The sequence below is a fragment of the Artibeus jamaicensis genome, unplaced genomic scaffold, assembly GCF_021234435.1.
Source record: "Artibeus jamaicensis isolate MK-2021 breed Jamaican fruit bat unplaced genomic scaffold, CSHL_Jam_final contig_332, whole genome shotgun sequence".
Taxonomy (NCBI): domain Eukaryota; kingdom Metazoa; phylum Chordata; class Mammalia; order Chiroptera; family Phyllostomidae; genus Artibeus; species Artibeus jamaicensis.
The window spans coordinates 7,275,981-7,298,810 of record NW_026521788.1 but is presented as its reverse complement, the minus strand read 5'-3'; the positions used below and the strand labels follow the sequence as shown (position 1 = coordinate 7,298,810).

The 22,830-nt window shown below is 39.2% G+C and overlaps 1 protein-coding gene across 3 annotated transcripts in view; it reads right to left on the bottom strand.

Annotated features, from left to right (window-relative positions):
* Positions 1-22,830, bottom strand: part of PRKG1 (protein kinase cGMP-dependent 1) — a 1,343,317-nt gene that overhangs the window by 410,559 nt on the left and 909,928 nt on the right. For all 3 annotated transcript variants that reach the window (XM_053663936.1, XM_053663935.1, XM_053663934.1), the window contains exon 4: positions 12,185-12,290. In XM_053663936.1, the coding sequence (XP_053519911.1) occupies positions 12,185-12,290 (106 nt within the window). The remainder of the gene's footprint in view (positions 1-12,184; positions 12,291-22,830) is intronic.

Genomic DNA, 22,830 nt, shown 5'->3' with positions numbered 1-22,830 from the left:
CCAATGCTTAAACATCCAGATCTTGAAAAAAATAGAAAAAAAATCGGGCTCAGAAATTTTTTTAAAAAATCTGAAAAACATCTTAGTCCCTGAGTCCTGAAATAATCCAGGTGTATTTTATAGTGTTACTGTATGATTGTTAATTCCAGAATCTGCTTTGGATAATTCCATTTTAATTTGAGTTTGAGAATCTTCCTAAGTTTGCATAAAGCTTGCCAGACATTCTTCAGAAAAGAGACAGTAAGGCACACCAGCATAGAAGGCTACCTGTGGAGTGGGCTGTGGTCCAAAGAAAGAAATTACTGCTTCAGCCTACTGTAAGATGAAAACTTAGTCTAAAATAAATTTTCATTTTGTTTCTTCATTGACAATTTATAAGGCCCTCTAAAATAAAACCTGTTTTCATTATTTAGATTATTTTTGTTTAAGAAAACAGTATTTTATGATATAGCATAATAAAATCAGATTATCGTGAAATTTATTAAAGAAAAGAACTATTTAAGTCAATCATGTACTTTGAAATGCCAGAACGATCTAATAAGGACTATGAAGAACAAATATTAGTGAGAAGGGAAAGAAATAGCTCTTTTGTGAAAAAACTTGGCCTTTTTAAGCAAGCAGAATATCTCTTGTTTAATTATATTAGAGAGGTTTAAATTAAAGAAATTGTTTAGTGCTACAAAGCCCAATTAACTAACTGTTAAAATTCTGAGAATCTGTACTTCTGTCAGCATGAGTGAAGGCAAAATGAATTGTCATTACGGGGATAATATATACTTAAGTGGGATAAATAAATGAAAAATGTTTTCTACAGAGTGTCCTCATGCTCTGTTGGTGGGCATGAGGACTGGTATGGCCCCTGCAGAAAATAGTGTGGAGGTTCCTCAAAAAATTAAAACTGGATCTGCCTTATTATTTAGTAATTCTACCTCTGGGTAAATATTCAAAGAAATCTAAAACACTGATTTTAAAGAATATATGTACCCCTATGTTCACCACAGCATTATTTACAGTAGTCAAGTTATGGAAGCAACCCAAGCACCCATTGATAGACAAAGGGATAAAAAAAGTTGTAATATTACAACTCTAACTTCAATATAGAGTTGTAATATTCCAGATACAATGGAGAATATTCCATTTACAATGGAATATTACTTGGCCATAAAAAAGAACAAAATCTTATCATTTGTGATCACACGGATAGACCTAGAGGGTATTATGCTAAGTGAAATAAGCCAGTCAGAGAAAGACAAGTACCATACAATTTCACTTAAATGTGGAAACTAAAGGACAATATAAACAAAGAAATAAAACAGAAACAAACTCATAGACACAAAAGACAAACAGACAGTTCCCAAAGGGAAGGGGTCAGGGGACCAGAAGTAAAATGTGAAGGGATTGAGAAGTACAGATTGGTAGTTACAAAATAATCATGGGAAACCCTGGCTAACATGGCTCAGTTTGTTGGGCACAGGCCTACAAAGCAAAAAGTCACTGGTTTGAAAAGTGACTGGTTCCTGGTCAGGACACATGCCTGGGTTCTGGGCCCAGGGCCTAGTTGGGGCTCATGTGAGAAGCAAATGATCAGTGTTTCTTTTTCACATAGATGTTTCTCAACCTCTTTTCCCCTCTAAAATAAATATTGCAAATAAAGATTTTAAAAAATAGTCACAGGGATGTAAAATACTACATGGAAAATATAGTCAATAATATAATAACTAGGCATGGGTACCGGAAATATTAGGGGGAACACTCTGTGAACTGTATGACTGCCTAATCACTATGCTATACACCTGAAACTAACACAAAATCATATGAAATATAAACAGTAATTCAAAAAATTAAACAGGAATACACAAGAAGAAAAATGTTTTCTAAAGAAGACTTAACGTTTGATAGATTTCTTTTATCTAATACAAAAAGCTATTTTTTATGTGCTTATATACGTGTGTGGAACAAAACCTAATTCAGGCTAATTTTATGTGTCCAGTATAAAATTCTTGATTTTACCAGGAGTTCCAATCACTACTACTACATACTTAGTACACCTTTTATCTTGTGGGACAAGTGTCCGAAAGGAATTAAACTATGAAATGGACTCTTTTATCACAGCAAAATATACTGATTTACATTTTTTATTTGGTTATATGTTGTTTGTACCTAACTTAATCCTTAAGAGGCTATGGACTACATTTCTATATCTGAATGTACTTACTTATTGAGAGGGAGGAGGAGAAGAGCAAAGAAGGAAGGAAAGGAGAGAGAAGGAGGGAAAAGAGAAAGGGTGGTAAGTTTAATGTCATTTAGAATAATACTCATTAACTTAACACCATAATTTCTTGCTAGTTAGGGTTCAGCTATTTGTTAACACTCACTTGTTGGACAGTCTTGCAGTATGTTTTCACATTTTTATCTGGGTAATATAGGAACATAGATTTAAAATAACAGAAAAAATCTATCATTTCTTCAAACTGCCCTGCCTCTAACACAAGGGCATTATTTCCACAAACAGCATTACTTCTAAGAATATGGAGTTGAGGGTAGACATAAATAAAAAGTTGAAATTTGTAAGAATTCAAGAGTTTCTGGAATCAAAGTCCTAGAATTTTAATGTTTCTTTTACCTTACATCTTGGCTATGTTTGTGTTAGATTTACTTGTAGATTTAATTCCTTCCCCCCAAAATTAAGCAAACAAATCCATCCTCTAAGGCAACTTTGATTTATCTCTGTTTGCACAAAAGACCAGAGCACTTCAGGAGTTTATTTCAAGACATGAAGTGCAATGTTTACCCACTGGACCCCATCCGGTCAACTGGGAAAACAGAACTCATTTAATTCCTCGAAAAGTATGAATCATTTTAATCTCTACACATATTCATAGGGTAACTGAAGTTGTACTGCTTAATTGGAATCCTTCTAGGGTTTAGCATAAGTATTCTATTACTTATCATGTACATGAAAGCAAATTTGAAAATGACACAATTATTAGATTTCAAAGAAAAAATCTTTATGTTTATAAGTGACTTTCAAAACCTCAATATTCCTTTCATATATGGATGGATGATTATAACACACACTAATTAATATGAGTAACTTTTTGTAATGGTTGAAATATACCAAAATTTATTGCCAAGCACTCTTTTGGTCATCATTTATAATGAATTTTTCACATTTACTAACTGATATTTTTATTCTATAAAAAATGATAAATACTGATGTATTGATCTTCTGACATTGCAGTAATTAAGAGTACAAGGACTTTGGGGTTGGGTCTGGTTTTGAACATAGCTGTGTGGTGCTGAGAAAGTTGCTCATTTTCAAAACTGCAGTTATCTCTTCACTAAAATGGGGAGAACACTAACTACACCTAAAGGTCTTGTCAAAATTAAGTGAGACAATGTCTGTACAGGAGCAGTTTCAAGTCATTTCATTTTTGTTTCCTCGCTGATCTCTGCTATGAAAACATTCGCCATGGGGAGTGTTTACTACAGCCCATGTTTCTGGCACAAAACACCGTGCCTGGCGCTGCCTCCAAGGCCTTGCTTTGCCATCGTGCACTTTCCCTGAGCCCTAGACAAAGCAGAAAAAGGGACTGCCTGGTTTGGAGATACCCATGCTGCTAACCTGCCAGATCTGATGCTTAAAAGTTCACCTTGGTAAAATCATATTGGTAAATAAACTATGGCTAACTTTATTTCAACAAGCAAAAAAAAAAAAAAAAACCCACCCTAAAAACAGGACCTCTGATGCATGCTTTGTCTAGAAGAACAAACCAATACCCTCTCCTCTTCCCAGGACAGATCATTGTACAACCTGAGACACACACTTTGTCTACATCACCCTGCCATTTACTTTGACCCTCAATAACATTTCCTCATCCCCATTCAAGATTCTCAGACTTCTCTCCAACTGTGAGGAAATAAGTTTCTGTAACAGAGAAATGTAGGTGGCCTGTATCCAAGAAGCCTCACTTAACTTCTCTAATAGCTTGTGAATCCCTTCTGAACTTGTTCATTACAGAATAAATTCTGTATAGAAAAGAATTCCTTCTCAGATGCACTAATCCTTCACATCCAAAATGTTTTACAAATATAGGACTGTAAGTAGGCTCTATGTGAAGGATACAGAAATGAAATAAGCCTCACTACAGGAATGATCTCTAAGATTTAAAGTGACAGAAACAAAATAGAGGAATATTAAAATGCTTCATCACATTGCTCTCGCTTTTAAAACCCCAGAGTGTTGAGAAAGTATCCTTAGGGTCGTGATAAGGAAGAATTAGTCTATGACCTCCACAGAGATTCATCCCTTCCCCAGACTCAGGGAAAGGCAGTATCATGGATCAATGTATTTAGCTGGGAACCCGTCTTCCCTGGGACCAAACAGGACTTCATCTGTGTGATTCATGACTTAACATAAATGGGAGATTATAGTCATCCATACCATAAATCAGGTATCTTATTATATTTGCAAGGATTAGAAAGGATTTATACATGTAGAGATGTGTCTTTAACTGAAATGTGCAGATAAATAAGTTTTAAAAGTCAATATACAATTATGCAAATATCAGATATTACATTGCTGTTCATCAAAAAAGGATCAATATGAGGACATTTGCGCAAATGCTAGATGACAACATGAAATTAATGACCATTTTTTAAAGCCACTTCTCATGTCATCTTTAATGAGAATGGATCTGCCACCAAAATGGACTGTGAGCCGTCAGACCTGAGCACGGGATGAGAAAGCGCCTCTTTATTTGTTCTTCACGTATTTCCTTCAAATCAAAACCATGCCAGTTCTGTCCAGCTTTATTCTAATGCAGTTTTCACAGTCTTCTAGAAAAGTTCTATTAAAGCCCAAAGATTAAGAGCTTAGTAGGTCTGTCACTTCTCTAAAAATTTTTTAAAAGGATCTAAAATCCCTAAAACTATTTTTGTGTATGATTTCTTTTGCTGTCTCTCCCCATAAATTATAGGAGAAAAAATCTGTAGAAAGCAGAATGACGACTTTGATTTTCCATAAATAGGATCTCAGCATTTCCATTAGACTACATTGTTATCTCTTACATGTGTGTCCCAAATGTAGCATCTTGGTTTCTTCTGGCTAAAGTTTACCAAAGCTATTCCATTAGTAAATATCCAAAGAGCCTGAATCCTTAAAAGATCACAGAACACAGCCTAAGCAAGAACAGGTCCTGTCGAAAGACTACCAGCTGTGCTTCAGGAGCTCCAAACAGCAGGGTAGAAAGGAGCCACAAACACTGATGCATGAACGATGCCAGAAGACAGTGATGCTAAGTTCTTGGTCATTTAATATCTGTTATACAAATAACGGTACCTGCCTATGTACAGGTGATGTAACTTTCCAACCAACTGAAGGCCCTTTCATGGAGCCTATGCAATTCTGATATTTTCCACTTTCATTCACCATTTGAAGTGACAGTTCTTGTGCTATTACCAAGTATTTACTTCTAAGAACTTACCCTGAGGATAAGAGGGTAAGAGTAAGAAAAAGATTACTGAGGTTTGAGAAAAATACTCTAGTGGAGAAAAAACATATAGCAAATGACAAACCCAGATACACGAACGACAAAGTCAACCAACTGCCCAAATTTCCAGGCAAAGTCCATGCCAAGCTGTTGAGGAGGGCAGCAAGGTACAGGGACTACTGGGCATCCAGCAGTCCTTGAGCCAGAGTAGGTCAGAGTCTAAGGGTATCAGTTCCGGAGCCATTGATGACGCCTCTAACTAGCTGAGCAGCTTGCACTAAATAACACATCTAAATTATCTGAAACTCTGCTTGGCACACACTCAAAAAATGTTTGTTAGTATCGGCTTATTTTTTATTCTTAACTATCATCTCCCATGGTGGAAGTGACCCCTACTTTTGTTTATAGAAATTTAGCTTAAGTTTAAAAAACTTGCCTAAAATTACAGATCTATATCCGGTGAAGCCAAAATTTAAACTCAGACACTCTTCTCGTCAATGAGTCATACAAACGCTTCCACTATTTAAAATATATTCTCTACCTTTATCTTGTGTCCTAAATCAGCAATTCTCCAAGTTTGGTCCCCTGACCAGCAGCAGTATGAGCGTCAGCTGAGAACCTGATAAAAGTTTTCAGGCCCCACTCCACGTCTGTTATTTAAATTTGACATTACAAGAGCAGCTATGTGCAATTTGTTGCTTCTACAGAGAATGCAACAACTTCTGCAGGAGCATTAAAGACTATTCTAGGGATTTATGAAACATTGGAGCATGTGTCTAATCAAGATTGTGGTGAACTGTACTGTGGAGATCTGGAACTAAAGACAGTGGACATTCTGGAATAGCTAAATTTTAGTTTTACCTGGGAGCAGAGAACTGAGTCATATCGTCAATGATCTGTGTGACTTTGGGCAACTCCCACAACCAGTTTCGGCCTCAGTTCTGTCATTAGTGAAGTAAGTGATCTTCCACATCCCTTATCAATTTGTATTCTACTCAATTAACTCTAAATCTCTACCTGACTAAACTTTTACAAATATAATGTAAAATAAAATATAAACCTCAGGAACAAGATGACCTGTCATATTAAGTTATGAGAAAATAAAATTCTTAGGTTTTCAAATTGGAGCAGAGAAGAAAAAACTTGCAAGGGGTTAAGAAATTTCATTATCCCAAGATTCAAAGTGAAAAAAAAAAGTATGGTGGGGAGGAGTCTATATGGTATCAAATTAATAATATAAGTAAGTTATCTTTGTGGAGAGCAGAAAAGAAAATATTGTTAACCATTCTCACATGAAGTTCACTATAGCAAGGAGCTTTCATCAGAATCATAACTGTGAACTTGAGTTCAGTTATGGAAAAATGCTTAGAATATAGAGGTCTGAATTCTAGTGTAAATTCTGAACAAACTGTGAGCGTAGTCTGGCCTCTCGAGACTCAGCTGCTTCAGCTACAAAATGTGCACACATTAAACAACACCATATGTTCTGTTATTTCTAAATATAAAATTGTTTAATCCTTGAGTAAGTATCAGACCACAGAGGTGAAGGTGCATCACTGGACCTTGCTTGTGGCGGGTATGGCCGGAACCACCAGATAAGAAAAAATGTAAAGCAATTAAAGAGACATTTCAGAAAAGTTCATTCTAAGTATAGACCAGACTACAGGCAGAAGTCATGGTCAACCCAAAACGAAATTATCCTCATCATGAGAACCATTCTGATATCAAAGTTACATCACAAAATGTTAATAACAAAGTCATACTTTGGGGAGGGATAACCCTGCCTTTTCTAATACCCACAGCACATAGGATATTTACTTAATTGTGTGTTAGGTGCATATACAAGATTATGCTGTAGAGGATAAAAGGGAAGAACAAACTGAATTTGGAGTTCACTCTCTGGAGATGAAAATAAGGAGTGAGGCAAGTTTTCACAGCACCAGCGTGTAGCAGGGCTTCCAACAGGGGAACTGAGGTGGAAGGAGGAATCGCCGACGCAGCCCTATGATTTACCAAAGCCCCGCTCCTCATCCAGACTCCTTACAGGGGGATGCTGCTGAGACCCTCACAGGGTGCCATTTGTTATCAATTGGCTTCCAGTGACCAAGAATTCCTGGATTAGATGGACCCTTATGCCTAAAAGAGGTTAAACCACATGAAGGGTAGTTTTAAAATTGGAAAATACCTCCAAGTTCTTTAATGGTCGGAGAGTCAGCTGTGAACCAAATAAAGACCTTGAAAACCTCCAAATTTGGAGATTCTATTTATGGAGACTATAGTGAGAAATATGGTGGCTAACGTATCAATGCCTCTTTCAACTCAGGAAACGGAAATCAGAAATTTAAAATTGTTTTGAGATATATTCAATTTTTTTTTCCTGCAGCCGGCATACTTGTGAAATAGATTCGTTCAAAGGAAGAGAAACCTCCTGGAATGATCTCCACTGGGAAGGAGCATGGCTGGCGTGTACAAGAAAAGGGAAGGCCTCCGTGTGACTGGAACAGTGAGAGAATGAGGAAGGAGAGAGAGAGAACAAGATGAAACTGGGGAGATCAGCAGGGACCAGGGGAGGGAGGACTTGGAGGACAATACTACAGACCTAGGCTGTGTTCTTAGGAGCAATATGAAGTCATGGAAAGGTTTCATGTAGGAAGAGGACATCAGCGTATCAGTCTTACCAAAAGATTCCTCAGTGGATAAAGAAAACATTTTCTGAGAGTCAACAGGATCACTTGAGTAGCTTAAACTCCCAAGAATCCTCACTGTCTCCAGTTTGTCAGCAAGGCAAGTAATGCAAACAGGAGTTCATCATCATTGTTCCTTGTGTTGTCACCATCAAAGGCTGGGGCCAGCAAAAACCCTGCTCCCCCGAGCACATCAGGGGGTCACACAGCTGCGTTCCAATGTTCTTATGCACTTGCATGCCAGTGCCAACAAGCAGCACAGAGAATATGCTCAGAAAAGAAGCAACACAAAATAACTCTGGCAGTTATTTGGCACAGTTTTCAGAATCCATCTTAAAAACAAAAGCATTTTTCAGTAGTCAAAGAGGGAAAATGCTAGCAACCGGCAAAATCGCTACTGGACTCGTAGTGACTGTGGCTTACTTAACAGCAATGTCCCCTGAATATTTTTTTTCTATGCTTGCACAGAACATCTGTGTTTACATCAGAGAGTGTGAAATATAAGCACAAAGACAAATGACTAAATAGGATTAAACAACCAGAATCACAGTTTCATGTGGCATTTAATAGCAAAGATGGGGCCAGAACACATGACTGGTAGTTACAAAACGGATAAACACAATGGAATGAAAATAAAAAACTAGTTGAACAATAAAGAAAAATCCTTGCATTTCGGCAATGCATTCATATGCCTGGTGTTCGCCTTTCCTCACCCTCAACACTTCCTGCTTATTTAGAAAAATACAAAAGGAGAGTGGCAAGGGCAGGTGCGCAGTCATATGGGACCGTTCCTCTTTTAACCTGACTGTGCAATTCCTCAATCAGGAAGGCATTCCGTGCATAACAGAGGCCCCTACTGCAATGAATTCTGATGATTTGTAATATCATTGGCTAGAGTTTTATTTTTTTGATAGTGTCACACAATTGGTTCAACTCTTTAACAAAATATAAAGCACATGATGTCTCTAGTTACCAAAGTGCTAATGAAAGTTGTATTTAGCAAGCACATAAGAGAAAAACACACACCCCCATTCATACATAAAGCTACAGAAAACTTTAAAATAATAAGTCTATATATTTTTAAATGTGAAGATAAGTGAGGCTTTCTAAATATGAAGCTATAAAGGGAAAAAGTTGATTGACTTGACTATATAAAATTCTTTAAATTTCACATGAGGTAAGAGTGGTAAGCAAATTAAAAAAAATAACAAATAAGAAATCATCAATACAATCTGAAGTTATGAGAAAAAGTTCCATTAATTTTGGTCATTTTAGTTTTTGACCAATATCATTTCTTTTGGAGATATTATGCCATCTCTTAACAACCTTGCAAAATAAATGACAGCATTATAATGAACTGGGAATGTAAGGGAGGGATGGATATTTTTATTGTCTCACCTTGATCAGTACAAATTTGTGCAACAGCACAAAGCCCAAGCTTGGACGAGCCCCACACTGGCCTTAATCCCATGCTGTCACTGTCTGGCAATTTTTAACTTTTTTTTGATAAAGGAGCCCTACATTTTCATTTTGCATGGGGCGCTGCAAATTATGTACCAATCCGGCCCTTACTGTCCTACAAACTTCTACAGAGCAGGAAGTTTTGTGCCAAAGAAGAACACCAAGGTACTCAAGAAACAGTTCTAGTCATGAAAAGTTTATCATCTGCAAGTAGAAGTTCGGTTAGTAGTCAGATGATAATAAAACAAAGTAGAAATTAAGACACACGGTAGAGACACAGCTCCAGAGGAGGTGGAGGTTATGTCGGGGTGGGATGAAGTGACCCATCTCTTCCATCTCTGTGGAAGAGATGGCTTTGATACTTGGCTCTAAAACAAAGAGAGACTTGAACATTGACACTGGGGGGGAGGCAATAGAAGCAGTGAGTGTGCTATAGAAAAGCACAGGGACTGGCTGAGCACATGCCTGAGGAGAAGAGAAAGCAGGCTGGAAAAGCAGGCCAGCACTGGCTGTGGGAGGGCTTGAATATCCAGCCAATGAAGTTATACAGAGTCCAGCAGGACCTGTGAGCCATTGAAGGGTTAGAGAGAGAGAACCCGTTGGTCACGGTCACAATGTAGAGAGGATTAAACTTGGCCAAGGCAACGATGGTCACTGCGTCATCTCTCTGGATTCCTGGCCCTGTACTACGTTCACAAATGACGTGGACTTAGTGCTTTACACAGTAGCCAGATGGGAAGCTATGTAAAGTCAGTGCCTACCTCTTTTTAATTCAACCAGCTGCACTTCACCTGCTCTGAGCTGACCGACGAGAAATCTTCACACACTCCGGGGAACCAACTTTTATAGTTTAAGGTTTGAATTGTCAGCATAATAACAGATTTAGGCAGCTCTGAGAATAATATAAAAATAAAACAATATCTAGGGTCATTAAGAGAAACATCTCCAACCTCCATTTCCCAAAACGGTGCCTCTAAAACAGGCTTTTTCAGTGGAGTTACACAGGGAAGCACTGGCAACCCCTCCATCTCCTCGTGAAAACCAACTTATGGAAGCTGAACTAAGGTCGTAAGTTCCCGGCACTTAGGTACGTAAGACAAGTAATGGGCTCTGTCTTAAGCCTTTCATTGATTACCAATTGGAATCTTTCCCTAGGAGTGCTGCATTAGAAGAAATCAATACTTGTACTTCAAGGCTTAAAAAGTGACTACTAGTATCTCTCTCTCTCCATATATATTCACATACACAAACACACACTCCGGCACCTCTATGTATTAATCAACATATACACACGTCAACATACAGATAAACATTTATACAAACATCAACACAGAGAGACACATCTATGGTATCTGAATAGTGTAATTTCCTTGCACACTATGCTACACTGCAAGTAGAAATCTACATTGCCCCTTCTCCTAAATGTTTCTTGTAGTCTCATTGGACAAAAAGCCTAACATCCTATTGATAAAGTAAACTTTAATATATTATTTGACATCAAATTAGAATTTTATTGCCTCTTTAGAATATGAAAAGTAAATTTTATGTGAAAATAAAATGAATCAGAAACAAAGTAAGTTAATCACAGGGAATACCAAAGTAAGGAGTATCAAAATTCTACCTGAAGGAAACTTAATAAATATCACTTAAGATGTATCACTAAAGCAAAAAGTGAAATTGATTGTTTTTAGCTCCATTTAAACTATTTCTTCACCAAAAATAATATAAAATGAAAGAGCCACTTTAATATTTTAATTCTCAAATGAAATCTTAGTTGGTGGTACACTTCCTTTTAGCTCACATAGCAATTCTGTTTGCAAATAAAAAATGATACAAAACAACTACTTTTTGAACAAAAAACTCATAGTCGTCGATATTATTTTAATAACAAAAAGTGTTTTCTTTAAAATAAGCTGAGAGGAAAAGAAATACATTTCAGTGAATCTCAGTGTGTTCCTAAAAAATGAAAAGCTTTTTTATTCTAATATTTATGCTAAATTGAGTTATTATGTGAGTATATAATATCAAGAAAAGAAAAGCTTTTGATATTTCAGAACTGCAACATATGATGAATTTAATTTGGAAAATTAAACTCAAGATTAAAGGATAATAAGCATCTTCTTGGAACTTTTCTGTGTTAGTCATCCGACCTTTAATATGGAAACTCACGCAAAAGATGATTCAGCCTTGCAGGGTAGGTAGCTTTAGAAAAGGTACTATAAATATATTAACTGATACATAGTTAGAGGTGGACTCAATATCCTTTTTGTTCTAACAAATTCTCATTTGTTTCTCTGAGCTGCACTCCAACATGAGACTTTTGAATGACATTCTGACATTGTGACTTAACCGCATATTATGAAAATAGTCACCAGAAATATCAAAAAGCCAGTGCAAAGTCTTGACCTTCCACAGATTTGCAGACCACTAAGACTAGACGGGCATACAGGCCAAAAAACAAACAAACAACCTTCCCTGTGCTTCAGGGAAGAGGGTTGTTTATAAAGGCATTAAATGGTGTCAGAAAAAGAAAAGAAAGCGTCCTACCTTTTTAAAAATTCCATATACTCGGTATGCTTTATGAGTCCTGTCCTCATCATTATTGTTTGAAAACATTGTCGATCAATAGCCCAGAGCTTCACATTTACAAGAGCTGGAGAAATAGAAAACAAACAGGGATAAATTAATTACAGAATTTTAACTGGGAACTGTATCCTGCAAGAGAGATGAGTTATTCATGAGAGGTATGAAAATGACTTACCTTCATGTAAAGCTAATATCATAATGTCCTATTTTAGGAAGTATTCATAAGTTTCTCTACCAGTATTTATATTTAATAGACATTTCCTATTGCTCCTATGTCCTTAAGGAATGAAAATGCCTAAGTACACATTGAAAGCATTTAGTAATTCCACAACAACTCTATAAGAAGGAAATCGCATGGAGAGAGAGGTTTACAAGTAATAACACTCTCCAGTAATTACCCAGAAGAGTGTTAATGACTCATATGACCATATTTTAATTGTAGAAATTAGATGTGAAAATTCAATTTTTAGGTTTAGGGGCAAATTTAATTGAATAGAAATACTAATAATTATACACCATTTTCTACACAAAGCTCATTTTACAAATTGTAACCTGTGCCTAAAGTTACCATATAAAGTTATTAGATATGTTTGTTGAATTTTAATTTTTACTCTTACCACCGCCTTTGACAATGAATAATTAAATGTTGAAACTAAACACCACAGAATTTTACCATTTGATCTACTAAGCACACAACTAAGAGACAAGTTTTAGAAAAACATAGATGTTGCAGTGTAACAGAACGGTATGCCGAGATAAACTTAGGTTTTAAAAGAAGGTATATTGAAATCTTGGTAATTAAATCCATGCAGTGCGTATACAAGAGGCTTATTTAACGATTCTATTTTTATGTATGTTTGCAAATTTTTATAACAGAAAATGTTTTAAGTGACCACATGAACTAAAAAAAGCCAATGCATGTATGTCCAGGGATTTGAGCAAGTCCACTGAATGGAGCCAAGATGTAATTTAATGAGCCAAATAAAGGAAGATAAGAAAATGCAGTTTCTCGCCTTCATAGTTCTCCAACTCAGCCCTGTGAATGCAACGGATGAAGATGTGGGAGTAAGAGCTAGGACACAGATCAACTGGATCATGGGCATACCTTGTGGGGAGGGTCTAACGCAGACGACTGTGGGGAAGATAATAAAGGAAATTTGTACTCCAGGGCAAACCCCTACCTTAGTATGTTACCTAATTTATCCTTACAAATTGTTTGAACCTAGAAACTAGAACACGCCTTCCCTCCCGGCCGGCTCTCTATCGGAGAAAAAAGCGGCACACTTCAGTGGGAAAAGAACAAAGCATCGAGGACTAGTGTGTGCCTGACTCCATTTCAAGTACCCTGTAAAAATGAACCTGCATCACAAACAAAGCTCATCTCACAGGTATTCTCTGGCCAGACTAGCTGCTCTGCTAAACCCAGGCTCCTTTCCAGAACACCTGCTTACTTAGGGCAAACTGGCAGACAGCATGATACAGCCCCGCAGGGCCGCAAACCAGGAGGAAATTCACACGAAGCACAACATTACAAACCGATAGGACGGAGAGACGGACAAAGGGTAACTGGGTGGGATGAGGGCACAAACTAGAGCACAGCTGGGGGGCATCAGGGCTGGAAACGGCTGAGATGTCTGCGGGGTGCCCCGTGACTGGAGTATAGGTTGACAGAGGCCCTGGAAGCCAGTCAGATTGAAGCAAGGATTCATTCGACAAACAACAAATCACAGTTGTATATTTTAAAGACAAAACAAAGAACACATTTTTTAAATTTTTTACTTATTTATTTTTAGAGAGAGTGAATGTGAGGGAGAGAGAGAGGGGGAGAGAAACATTAATTTGGGGTTGCCTCTCACACGCCCCTCACTGGGCGCCTGGCCTGCAACCCAGGCAAATGCCCTGACTGGGAACTGAACCGGCAACCCTTTGGTTCGCAGATCAGCACAGAATCCACTGAGTCACATCAGCCAGGACCAAAGAACCAAAATTTTTAGATTCTGCACCATGAGTATATAGAAAATTTTAAATACTTACAAGAACAAATAATCAAAATTTTCTGTATTCATCGTCATTCCTAATGGTTTCTAGGTATTTCCAGTTTAGAAATGCTTCCCTCCAAAAGACAAATATACCAACCAATATTGATATTTTAAAAATAGTGGCCATAGTTGTACTCCCACACACACACATACATATTTAAATGCACCTCAAGGGGATGATTAGAAACAGACATCTAAGTAAAGCATACATACATTTTAAGGCTTTGCCCAGCAGAAAGACTTCACAATGTCTACTCCTAGCAGCACTATGTATGTAAGTTTCTATTACAGGCTCTTAAACCAACAGGCATGATCACAGCGAGAGCTGACATAGACCAAGCTAGGAGAGACATAACTTGGGTTCAGAGACACCTGAGTCAAGCAGAATACAGACCAACACTGGTGCTGCCAAATACCTATGTAAAAAATCATAGGGCAGAGTATGATGAAAGCTGTGTGAGGAAAATTGCTCTCTTAATAAGTGTGGGCACAGTTTCAAACAAATGAGCACCATGTAGGCAGGGGCCACAGTAATTCAGGAGTCAAACAAGGAGAGTCTTGGTGAATATAACAGCAACGAGCATAAGAGTGAAGGCTGGGCAGTTGTGTTTGGGGAGGTCAGGTGGGGACGGTGACCAAGTTATCTGTAGCATTTTAAGTCTGAGTTCACACTTGAAGGCCAGGCTCCATCCCCAGTCCCACCTATAGAACAACTTTTCTGTCCTGAAAACTATTAGAGCTCTTTCTGCCTATGTCACTCACTGGCACTTAGCACAGGTCACTGATACGATTCATTACCTCTGATATGCTTACATCGCAGTTTAGCAGATAAGTTTGTACATTCCCTCGTAGAAATGTCTACTTGTTTCTTATTAACATCCCCTTACCTCAAAAAATGAGCTGTTCATTTGATAAGCACTGTATACATTTGCTGATTATGTGGTTATATATATATGATGTTATGTAAATGATGCAACTTTTTTTGAAAAATGTAAGCCTAGCTAGACTCTAATGTTACATTAAAAAGTCTAAGCTAAATTTATCAGATATCATAATCCAGGTGTTGAAAAAGAATCTCTAAAAATAAATTCACAGAATTCAATATTTTATCTTCTGATTTCCATTTACATGGGCTATTGAAATGTCACTAAGTAAAATAGTGTTTGGGATAGTTTGCATAACAATGAACATAGCTGGATGAGATTGTAGAGTTGTCCATGACCTTGGGCAAGGTGCCAAAAACTTTTTTATATTCAGCTAATATACATATTAGTCAGGTCAGCATTTTCCAGGTGGTCAAGCATGACTAATAATCACCTTGCTTTGTTATCAAACGTGTGTTCATATTAAACTTGTGATTAACATCTTGCTTCTTAAACAGCCTGCTGGAGTGTCAGTCTATTGCCTGCACAATTTAAAGAAGCCATTCAAAAAAAATAAAAATAAAAAAAAACCTCTTCATTTACCTTTGATCTTAAGTGGTGTAATAATCTCTATAAGGAAGACACACTTCACAAATAAAATTTCTGTGACTTCACACTGGTTAATGCTGTTGAACATGTAAATCTGAAGGGCAAGAAGCAGAGATAGTGTTGCAAAGAAATTATCCTTTTTGTTCTAGTACATACCAACATTTTCTGCTGAAACATTTATCACTGTTTTAGGAGTAAGGCCACACTGAACTCAGTGGAAAACAGGTAAGTTCCCATTACTGGGCAACCTCTAAGTGTATGAGTAAGTTAAGAACACCTTCGAATAGGCAACACGTGGCTTTCATTTGGGGGACACCAAGGTCACAGGGGAAGACACCACAAAACTGCTATACTAATCCCGCAAATCCAGGGTTGGCCTAAATTCTCCTACTGAGGAATTCATCCGCCATCCATTTCAAATTTTGGAAGAATATTGAGAAAGTGTGTATGAATATAAAGCACTCACATACTAGAATATTAACTTAGCCCGTATTTACTGTATTCCAATCCAGCCAACACTGGTGCTACGTGGAAGGGGGAGAAAACAAAAATACAGTGCCCACCCCCGCACTACTTGGGATCTAGCGCAGAGGCCAACGCATTATTGTCTGTGCTGAATCTGGCCCCCCGACTGATTTTGTACAGCCCGCTAAGAATGGGTTTTGTGATTTTAAGTGGTTGAAAAAAAATTAAAATTTTATTTATTTGTTTTTAGAAAGAGGGGAATGGGGGGAGAAAAAGAGGAAGAGAAACATCAGTGTGTGGTTGCCTCTCACATGGCCCCCATTGGGGACCTTGCCTGCAACCCAGACGAATGTCCTGACTGGGAATCGAACCGGCAACCCTTTGGTTCTCAGGCCTACTCTCAATCCACTGAGCTACACCAGCCAGGGTGGTTGAAAAACTGTAAAAGAAAAATATTTTGTGACATGCGAGAATTAAATGAAACAAATTTTAGTGTCGATAAAGAGTTTTACTGGAACACAAACACGTCCGTTCGTTTGCACGTTGGCTAAATTGACTGGTTGCGACAGATCACTGGTACTGCCCTTCCTGGCCTTTTAAGAAAACAGCTGCCAACTCATTGTGTGGTGTAATAAATAAACAAATCAAGAGTAAGTGCCAGCAGTGGGCAAATATCTGGGGCTGTAAATACACAGAAAAGGCATCAGACTCCCCATGGAGCGGAGCTGAAGGGCTGACTAAAAGCCTTGCAGAAGAGAACCATCTGAGCCAGGGTTCCTTGCCGGGTACTAGGGACTGGATATTTGTTTCTCCCCCAAACTCAAAACCAAAAGCCTGAATCCCTACTGTGACAGTGTTTTGGAGGAGGGGTTTCTAGAAGGTAAACAGGCTCGGGTAGAATTCCAGTGTGTGTGTGGCTGTCAGGGGTTCCCCACACCAACAAATAAGTTTCAGGACGCTTGGTGGGTGTCCTGCAATCCACTCACGTCTGACACAATCTACCCAGAAATGGGATCGGGTTCCACAGGTTAAAGAGTTCGGTCCTGTAGGCCTGCCCCCAGCACTTCTGATGTGGGCTAGCCTGGGGGCTAGCCGAAAACCCAGGTTGTTACCTGTACGTTGACAGACTGGCTATAAATCAGAGGTTCCCAGGACACCCTCAGTGCGTTTAATTAGTTTGCTAGAGCAGCAGCTCAGAAGCATTTTACTCGCTAGATTACTGGTTCATTATACAAGGATATAACTCAGAACAGTCAGAAGGAAGAGATGCTCAGGGTGTGGACTGGCCCTGCTTCCTCCAGACCCCACCCTCCCCAAACCTCCTCGTATTCACCAACCAGGCAGCTCTCCAAAACCTGCCCTTTGGAGTTTTATGGAGGCATTACGACACCTGCATGATTGATTGAATCATTGGCCTCAGGCAACTGATTCAACTTCCAAACCTTGTCCCCTTCCAGGTGGGACTGAAATTTCCAAACCTTTAGTTGTATAGTTAACTCTCCTAGCACACACACCCCTCCCAGGCAAGTCGAGTCCAAACGTCAACTCTCATCTCTTAGGCAGTTCCAAGGCTTTTTGGAGCTAAGTGCCAGAAACAGGAATGAAGGAAGAACAAATATATATTTCCTATTATACATCACAATATGCCCGGAGGTAATTAGGCCTAGACAGGCACTTGTGGGCGTTAGTGTCTCTCTGCACTCCACAAGGGAAGGCCATGTGAGGATACAGCCGGGAAGCCAGACCTCGCCAATTACCTGACCTTACTAGCACCCTGAGCTTGAATGTGAAGCCTCCAAAACTTTGAGAAATAAATGTTTGTTGTTTCAGCCACTCGGTCTGTTATTTGTTACAGCGGCCTTAATGATACAGAGAGATCTGAACAGAGAACTGGGGAGAAGCAGGGAGGAGCCCTAGGAGGAGTTTGCGGAGGCCGTGATGAACGGTCTAGGCGGGGTTTGCTCAGAAGCTGAATGTCTCCACGGCGCGTGGAAATAAAGAGGGCTGGCACTCTGGCTGCAGGGCTCCCCCAGAATTCTGCCTAAAGGGTGGCCGCACGCAGAAGTGCCCCGATTGCTGTTTGGTGACATTAACTGAGATGAATGGGATCCACAGAGACCCAAGGACTCTGTGGATGGAACTGAAGGGATTTGTGGATGTGAGGAAGAAAAGCAGCATCTTTATTTTTACTACCCTGTTACGGAAATTCAGCATTTTTTTTCTATTAAAAGCGTAGGCAGTAAAGCAGGTTAGTCATTTGTACCAAGAGAAACCATGGCTATTTTTATCTTCATACATTTGATACAGATATATGAAATATTGTTTACACTAATTACTTAGAAATTATGTTGGTCACTAGACCGACCTCTAGATCTTATTTTTAATATATTGTTTTACCACAATGTGTGAATGTCTTATCACTGCATTTCAGTATAAATGCTTTCCTTTATAATCCTATCTTATTTATACTATAAGAACCTCATTCTTAAAGGGATCCATATGCTTCACCTAAATGACAAAGAAATTTGTGGCACCTGCATGATTAAGAATTGGTGCTCTGAGCAAATCCTGGAGAAAGAATTTCCTCAGAGAAGGAGGCCATGAGATTGGCAAGGGCCAGAAAGGGGTGATACTCAGCTGGTCTTTGTTGAAACCAGAAAAATAGGGAATAAAATAGGGACTGCCTTAAAGGGACTTGGCCTGGAGGAACAAGGAACTTAGAGCAGAAACCACAAGGAAGTTAAGAAAGAACACAGGGAGTGGAGAAGGCGGAACTACAAAACCAATGGGGCTGAACAAGTAGAGGACCACCTGTTCAAGTGTCTAGGTTAAAATTTTTCCATGACTCAAAACCCAGAAAGCTTAGGTCATGCTCTCGCCACCCGAGTAGCCAGTAGCTAACAGCCACATTTGCTTCTATACAATGCTTGCTTGCTCGCGTCTATAAAAAGACTTAGCTGTAAGCGCTTAGGGCGGCTCTCGTTTGCAGCTCTTATGAGCACCGTGTCTCCGGACACTCTGAGGGTCCGCCCCTGCGCAGGTTAAAACTTTGGCCAATAAAATAACATTTCTGAATCCTGAAAGTTTCTGACAATTTGTCTCTCGCGTTGGTGGATGCAACAGTCTTCATCCACAAATTATTAAAATTTGGCCCTGCAAATTTGTTAAAACATAAGTAACACTCAGTAAACAGCCACTTCCCTGAGCTCTCTGACTACTTTTCCCAGCCTTCCCAGGATTCCCTAAGATCCCATCATTCAGCAAAAAGAGTCGGCACCAAATCCAGCAGGGGCCTCTCTGACCTTGTTCCAGAACTAAGTGTGCACAGGGAGTTGTTAGGTCATTTTAATGTCTCCCCCGTCACCACTACCAGCACAAGCACTTTCCAGGGAGAAGGGTTTGGTCCACGAATGTAAAGAAGAAAAGGTGACTGGGGAGACTCTAGGTCCAGGGAGCTGAGGCACTGAGTGAGGCAGAGGTGAAAGTGAAGAGATACGGAAAGCACAAAGGTTCCTGCGTAGTTGCTGGGGATTAGGAGTGGATTCTGAGGTCAGTGAGGAGGGGACACTGATGGTTTAATTTACTTTAGAAAAGATATGTTAGCAGTAGCCTGATGGTGCACTGAAAGAGAACAGGACTAGCAGCAGCAAGGGAGGGAGAGGAAGAGGGAGAGAGAGAGAGATGGGCAGAAAGAGCTAGAAAGAGAGAGGGAGCTCTGTGGGCTCTTCAATTATCCAAGCAGGCGGACTCTCACAGTGGCGATGAAGCTAAAGAGATGAATGGATTTGAAAGGTATCCATGATCTTGAACCAACAGGAAATGTCAAGGAGAAAAACTCTGACCCTAACACCTAACTTTCTAGCCTAGACATATAAATGGGAAAAAGTAGTAGAATAATGAGTGTTCCATTCATATTATTCAAAAGTATAGGTTGCAAGTATATGTATCTGCAAGTAACTGCCATTTTTAAGTTCAAAAACCATGCATATCATAAACTAACCTATTTACAATGAGTAAATGAGGTCATAATTTTCTTTTACCTCTATGTTATTTTTTAAAATATTCTTGCCATAATAAACAAGTCTCTTAACATGTTGCAATCATTTGGTCCAACAGACATTAGCACTCTAGAAGGAAATGTATTAGGATGCCACCAATGCCACAGAGAACAGCGTGGCACTCCAAACTTTGGAAATGTTAAAGAGGCCAAGATGAAAAGCTACCATTACCAAGCATTGCCAAGTGTTTTATGTTTGGGGGCACAATTTTTCCTTTTACAAAAGTTAATGAATAAGCTATTCAAATGGCCACTATGAACGTGAGAAGATGCTTAACACCATTAAACGTTAGGAAAATTCAAATCAAAACCACAATGAGCTACCCCTTCACCCATTAGGATGACCATTTAAAGAAAACAGAAAATAACAAATGTTGACAAAGATGGGAAGAAACTCGAACTCCTGTGCATTGCTGTTGGGACATGAAATAGTAAGACACTGAAAAAAAAAAGTATAGCTGTTTCCCCCAAAATCAATCATAGAATTAGCACATGACCCAGCAATTCCATTTGTGGATGTATACATCAAAGAACTGAAAACGGAGATACGAGCAGGTATTGTACACCAATGTCCACAGGAATGTTCTTCCGCTCAAAACAACTCCGGCGTCCGTTGAAGGATAAATGGATGAATAAAATATGGTCTCTTACAAAAAATGAAATATCAGCTTTTTAAAAGGCATGAAAATCAGATGTATGCTACATTATGAACACTGAGAATGTTATACTACATGAAATGGACCAGACACAAAAGGACAAGTGTTATATAATGCCACTGATCTGAGATATCTGGAATAGTCAAATTCATAGAGATTGAAAGTAAAATTGTAGCTACCAGGGACTGGGGAACTTTGCTTGATGGAATAATAAAGAATTTCTTCAAATGGATAATTATAGGAGACCATTCTGTGTAGACGGGAGATGCTCCCACTCGGAGATGCACAGGACCCACACCCATGGATAGGTTCTCCGTGGGGAATCAGGCCTGCAATGTGCCTAGGCCACTTTGAGTCTTGCTTTTTGCTAAAAACTCCCTCACCCAGATTTGTGGCAAACATTTACTGCAAAGTAACTTTCTAAAAACTATGCTAAACCTTCCTAGGACCAGTGTAAGTTCCAGCTACTTTTCCCTTTTTGTTTGCAAATATCCTTCTTCAGTGATGTGATTAGTGGCACTGGCTCCTTTGTTTTCTGTAAAAGGTAACCACCTAGAGCAACCTGTGCATAGGAAATGAGGACCATCATGTAATGTGCAGAGAAACCCAATAAAGGCTGGTCACAGCCAGGGCTGCCGCTTTTGAGCCCCTTGAGAGAAAAGCCATGCTGTCCCCTTTCCTCCACCAGACTCGGCAGTCTGTGTGAATGTCTCATTTCATAAATAATGATGTGGACACTGCAGGCCAGTGTCCACATGAGATAATGATCATGGCTCCACAACAATATGAATATACTTAATGCCATGATTCTCACAATTAAAAATGGTTAGAATAATAAAATTTATTATGTATACTTTACCACAATGAACAAATCAAATGTTGAGTAGCTGGATTTACTTGGTTAGATAATGAAACTGTTTCATGTTTTGTTTTGTTTTTATTTTTCAGAAGACTTTCAGCAGCATTTTAAAAAGAAATTGATAGCTGGTATTCCAAGGCAAATTCCCATGCCTTAGGCAATACTGGTGGCATTTCCCAGGTCTGGCGTACCTCCTCTCCAGCCTTCGGCTTGTCCCAAGCCCTTATTTCACAGGTTGGCACAAGTAACCAGGTTCTGCGTGACTGGGACAAGGAATTGAACTGAACGCCCAGCGTTTACAGCCAAGAACATGGAAGCAGGCCAACTCCAAGCAGAGGCTGACCTCATGGGCTGGAGGGACTCTATTCTTACAGGGTGGGTTCTTCCTGGGTAATTTTGGTGGGCTTTTACTGTGACAAGTAGTTGTAAAGCTACTGCACATGTGATTTCCCATGGTTTTCCCAGACTGGCCACGAGGGAAGGGGGTCCCACAATGTTCCCTAGTTGACCCCCCTTCTCCTAGGGTCCCCCTATACTAGGTTCACCTTTCCCTTCGCCAAAGAACTATAGCTGTACATGTTAGAGACTGGTGAAAAGGCAAGGAATTATTTATTCAAGTTATATAGACTTAAGAGTAATAACTTAATGTCTTCATCAAAATCCCAAAGTCCCTTAAAACACCCATAAACACAGTCCTTCTTTCCCCCTTTGCCCAGTCCAAGGTACTGAATCTCAGGAAAAGAAATAGAAAGCTGCGTGGTGGTTCTCTGCTAAAGCTGCATGATGATTCTTCACTTGGCTGCAGGGGCTGGGGGAGTAGTCCCCCCACTCTGGCAAAGCTGCGTGGTTCTCTGCGCTAAAGCTATATGGTGATTCTCTCACACATGGCTGCAGGAATTCCCATTCTGGCCAAAAGCACATGGTTCTCTTTTCAATGGCTGCCACATCTGCATTTAAATTCCTGTGACATCTTCCTCTGCACTCCCATTTGCAACTCCTCCCACAATCGGCTACACCCGCCAGGACTCCCATATCCTTCCAGCTTTACGGGGCTGCCAC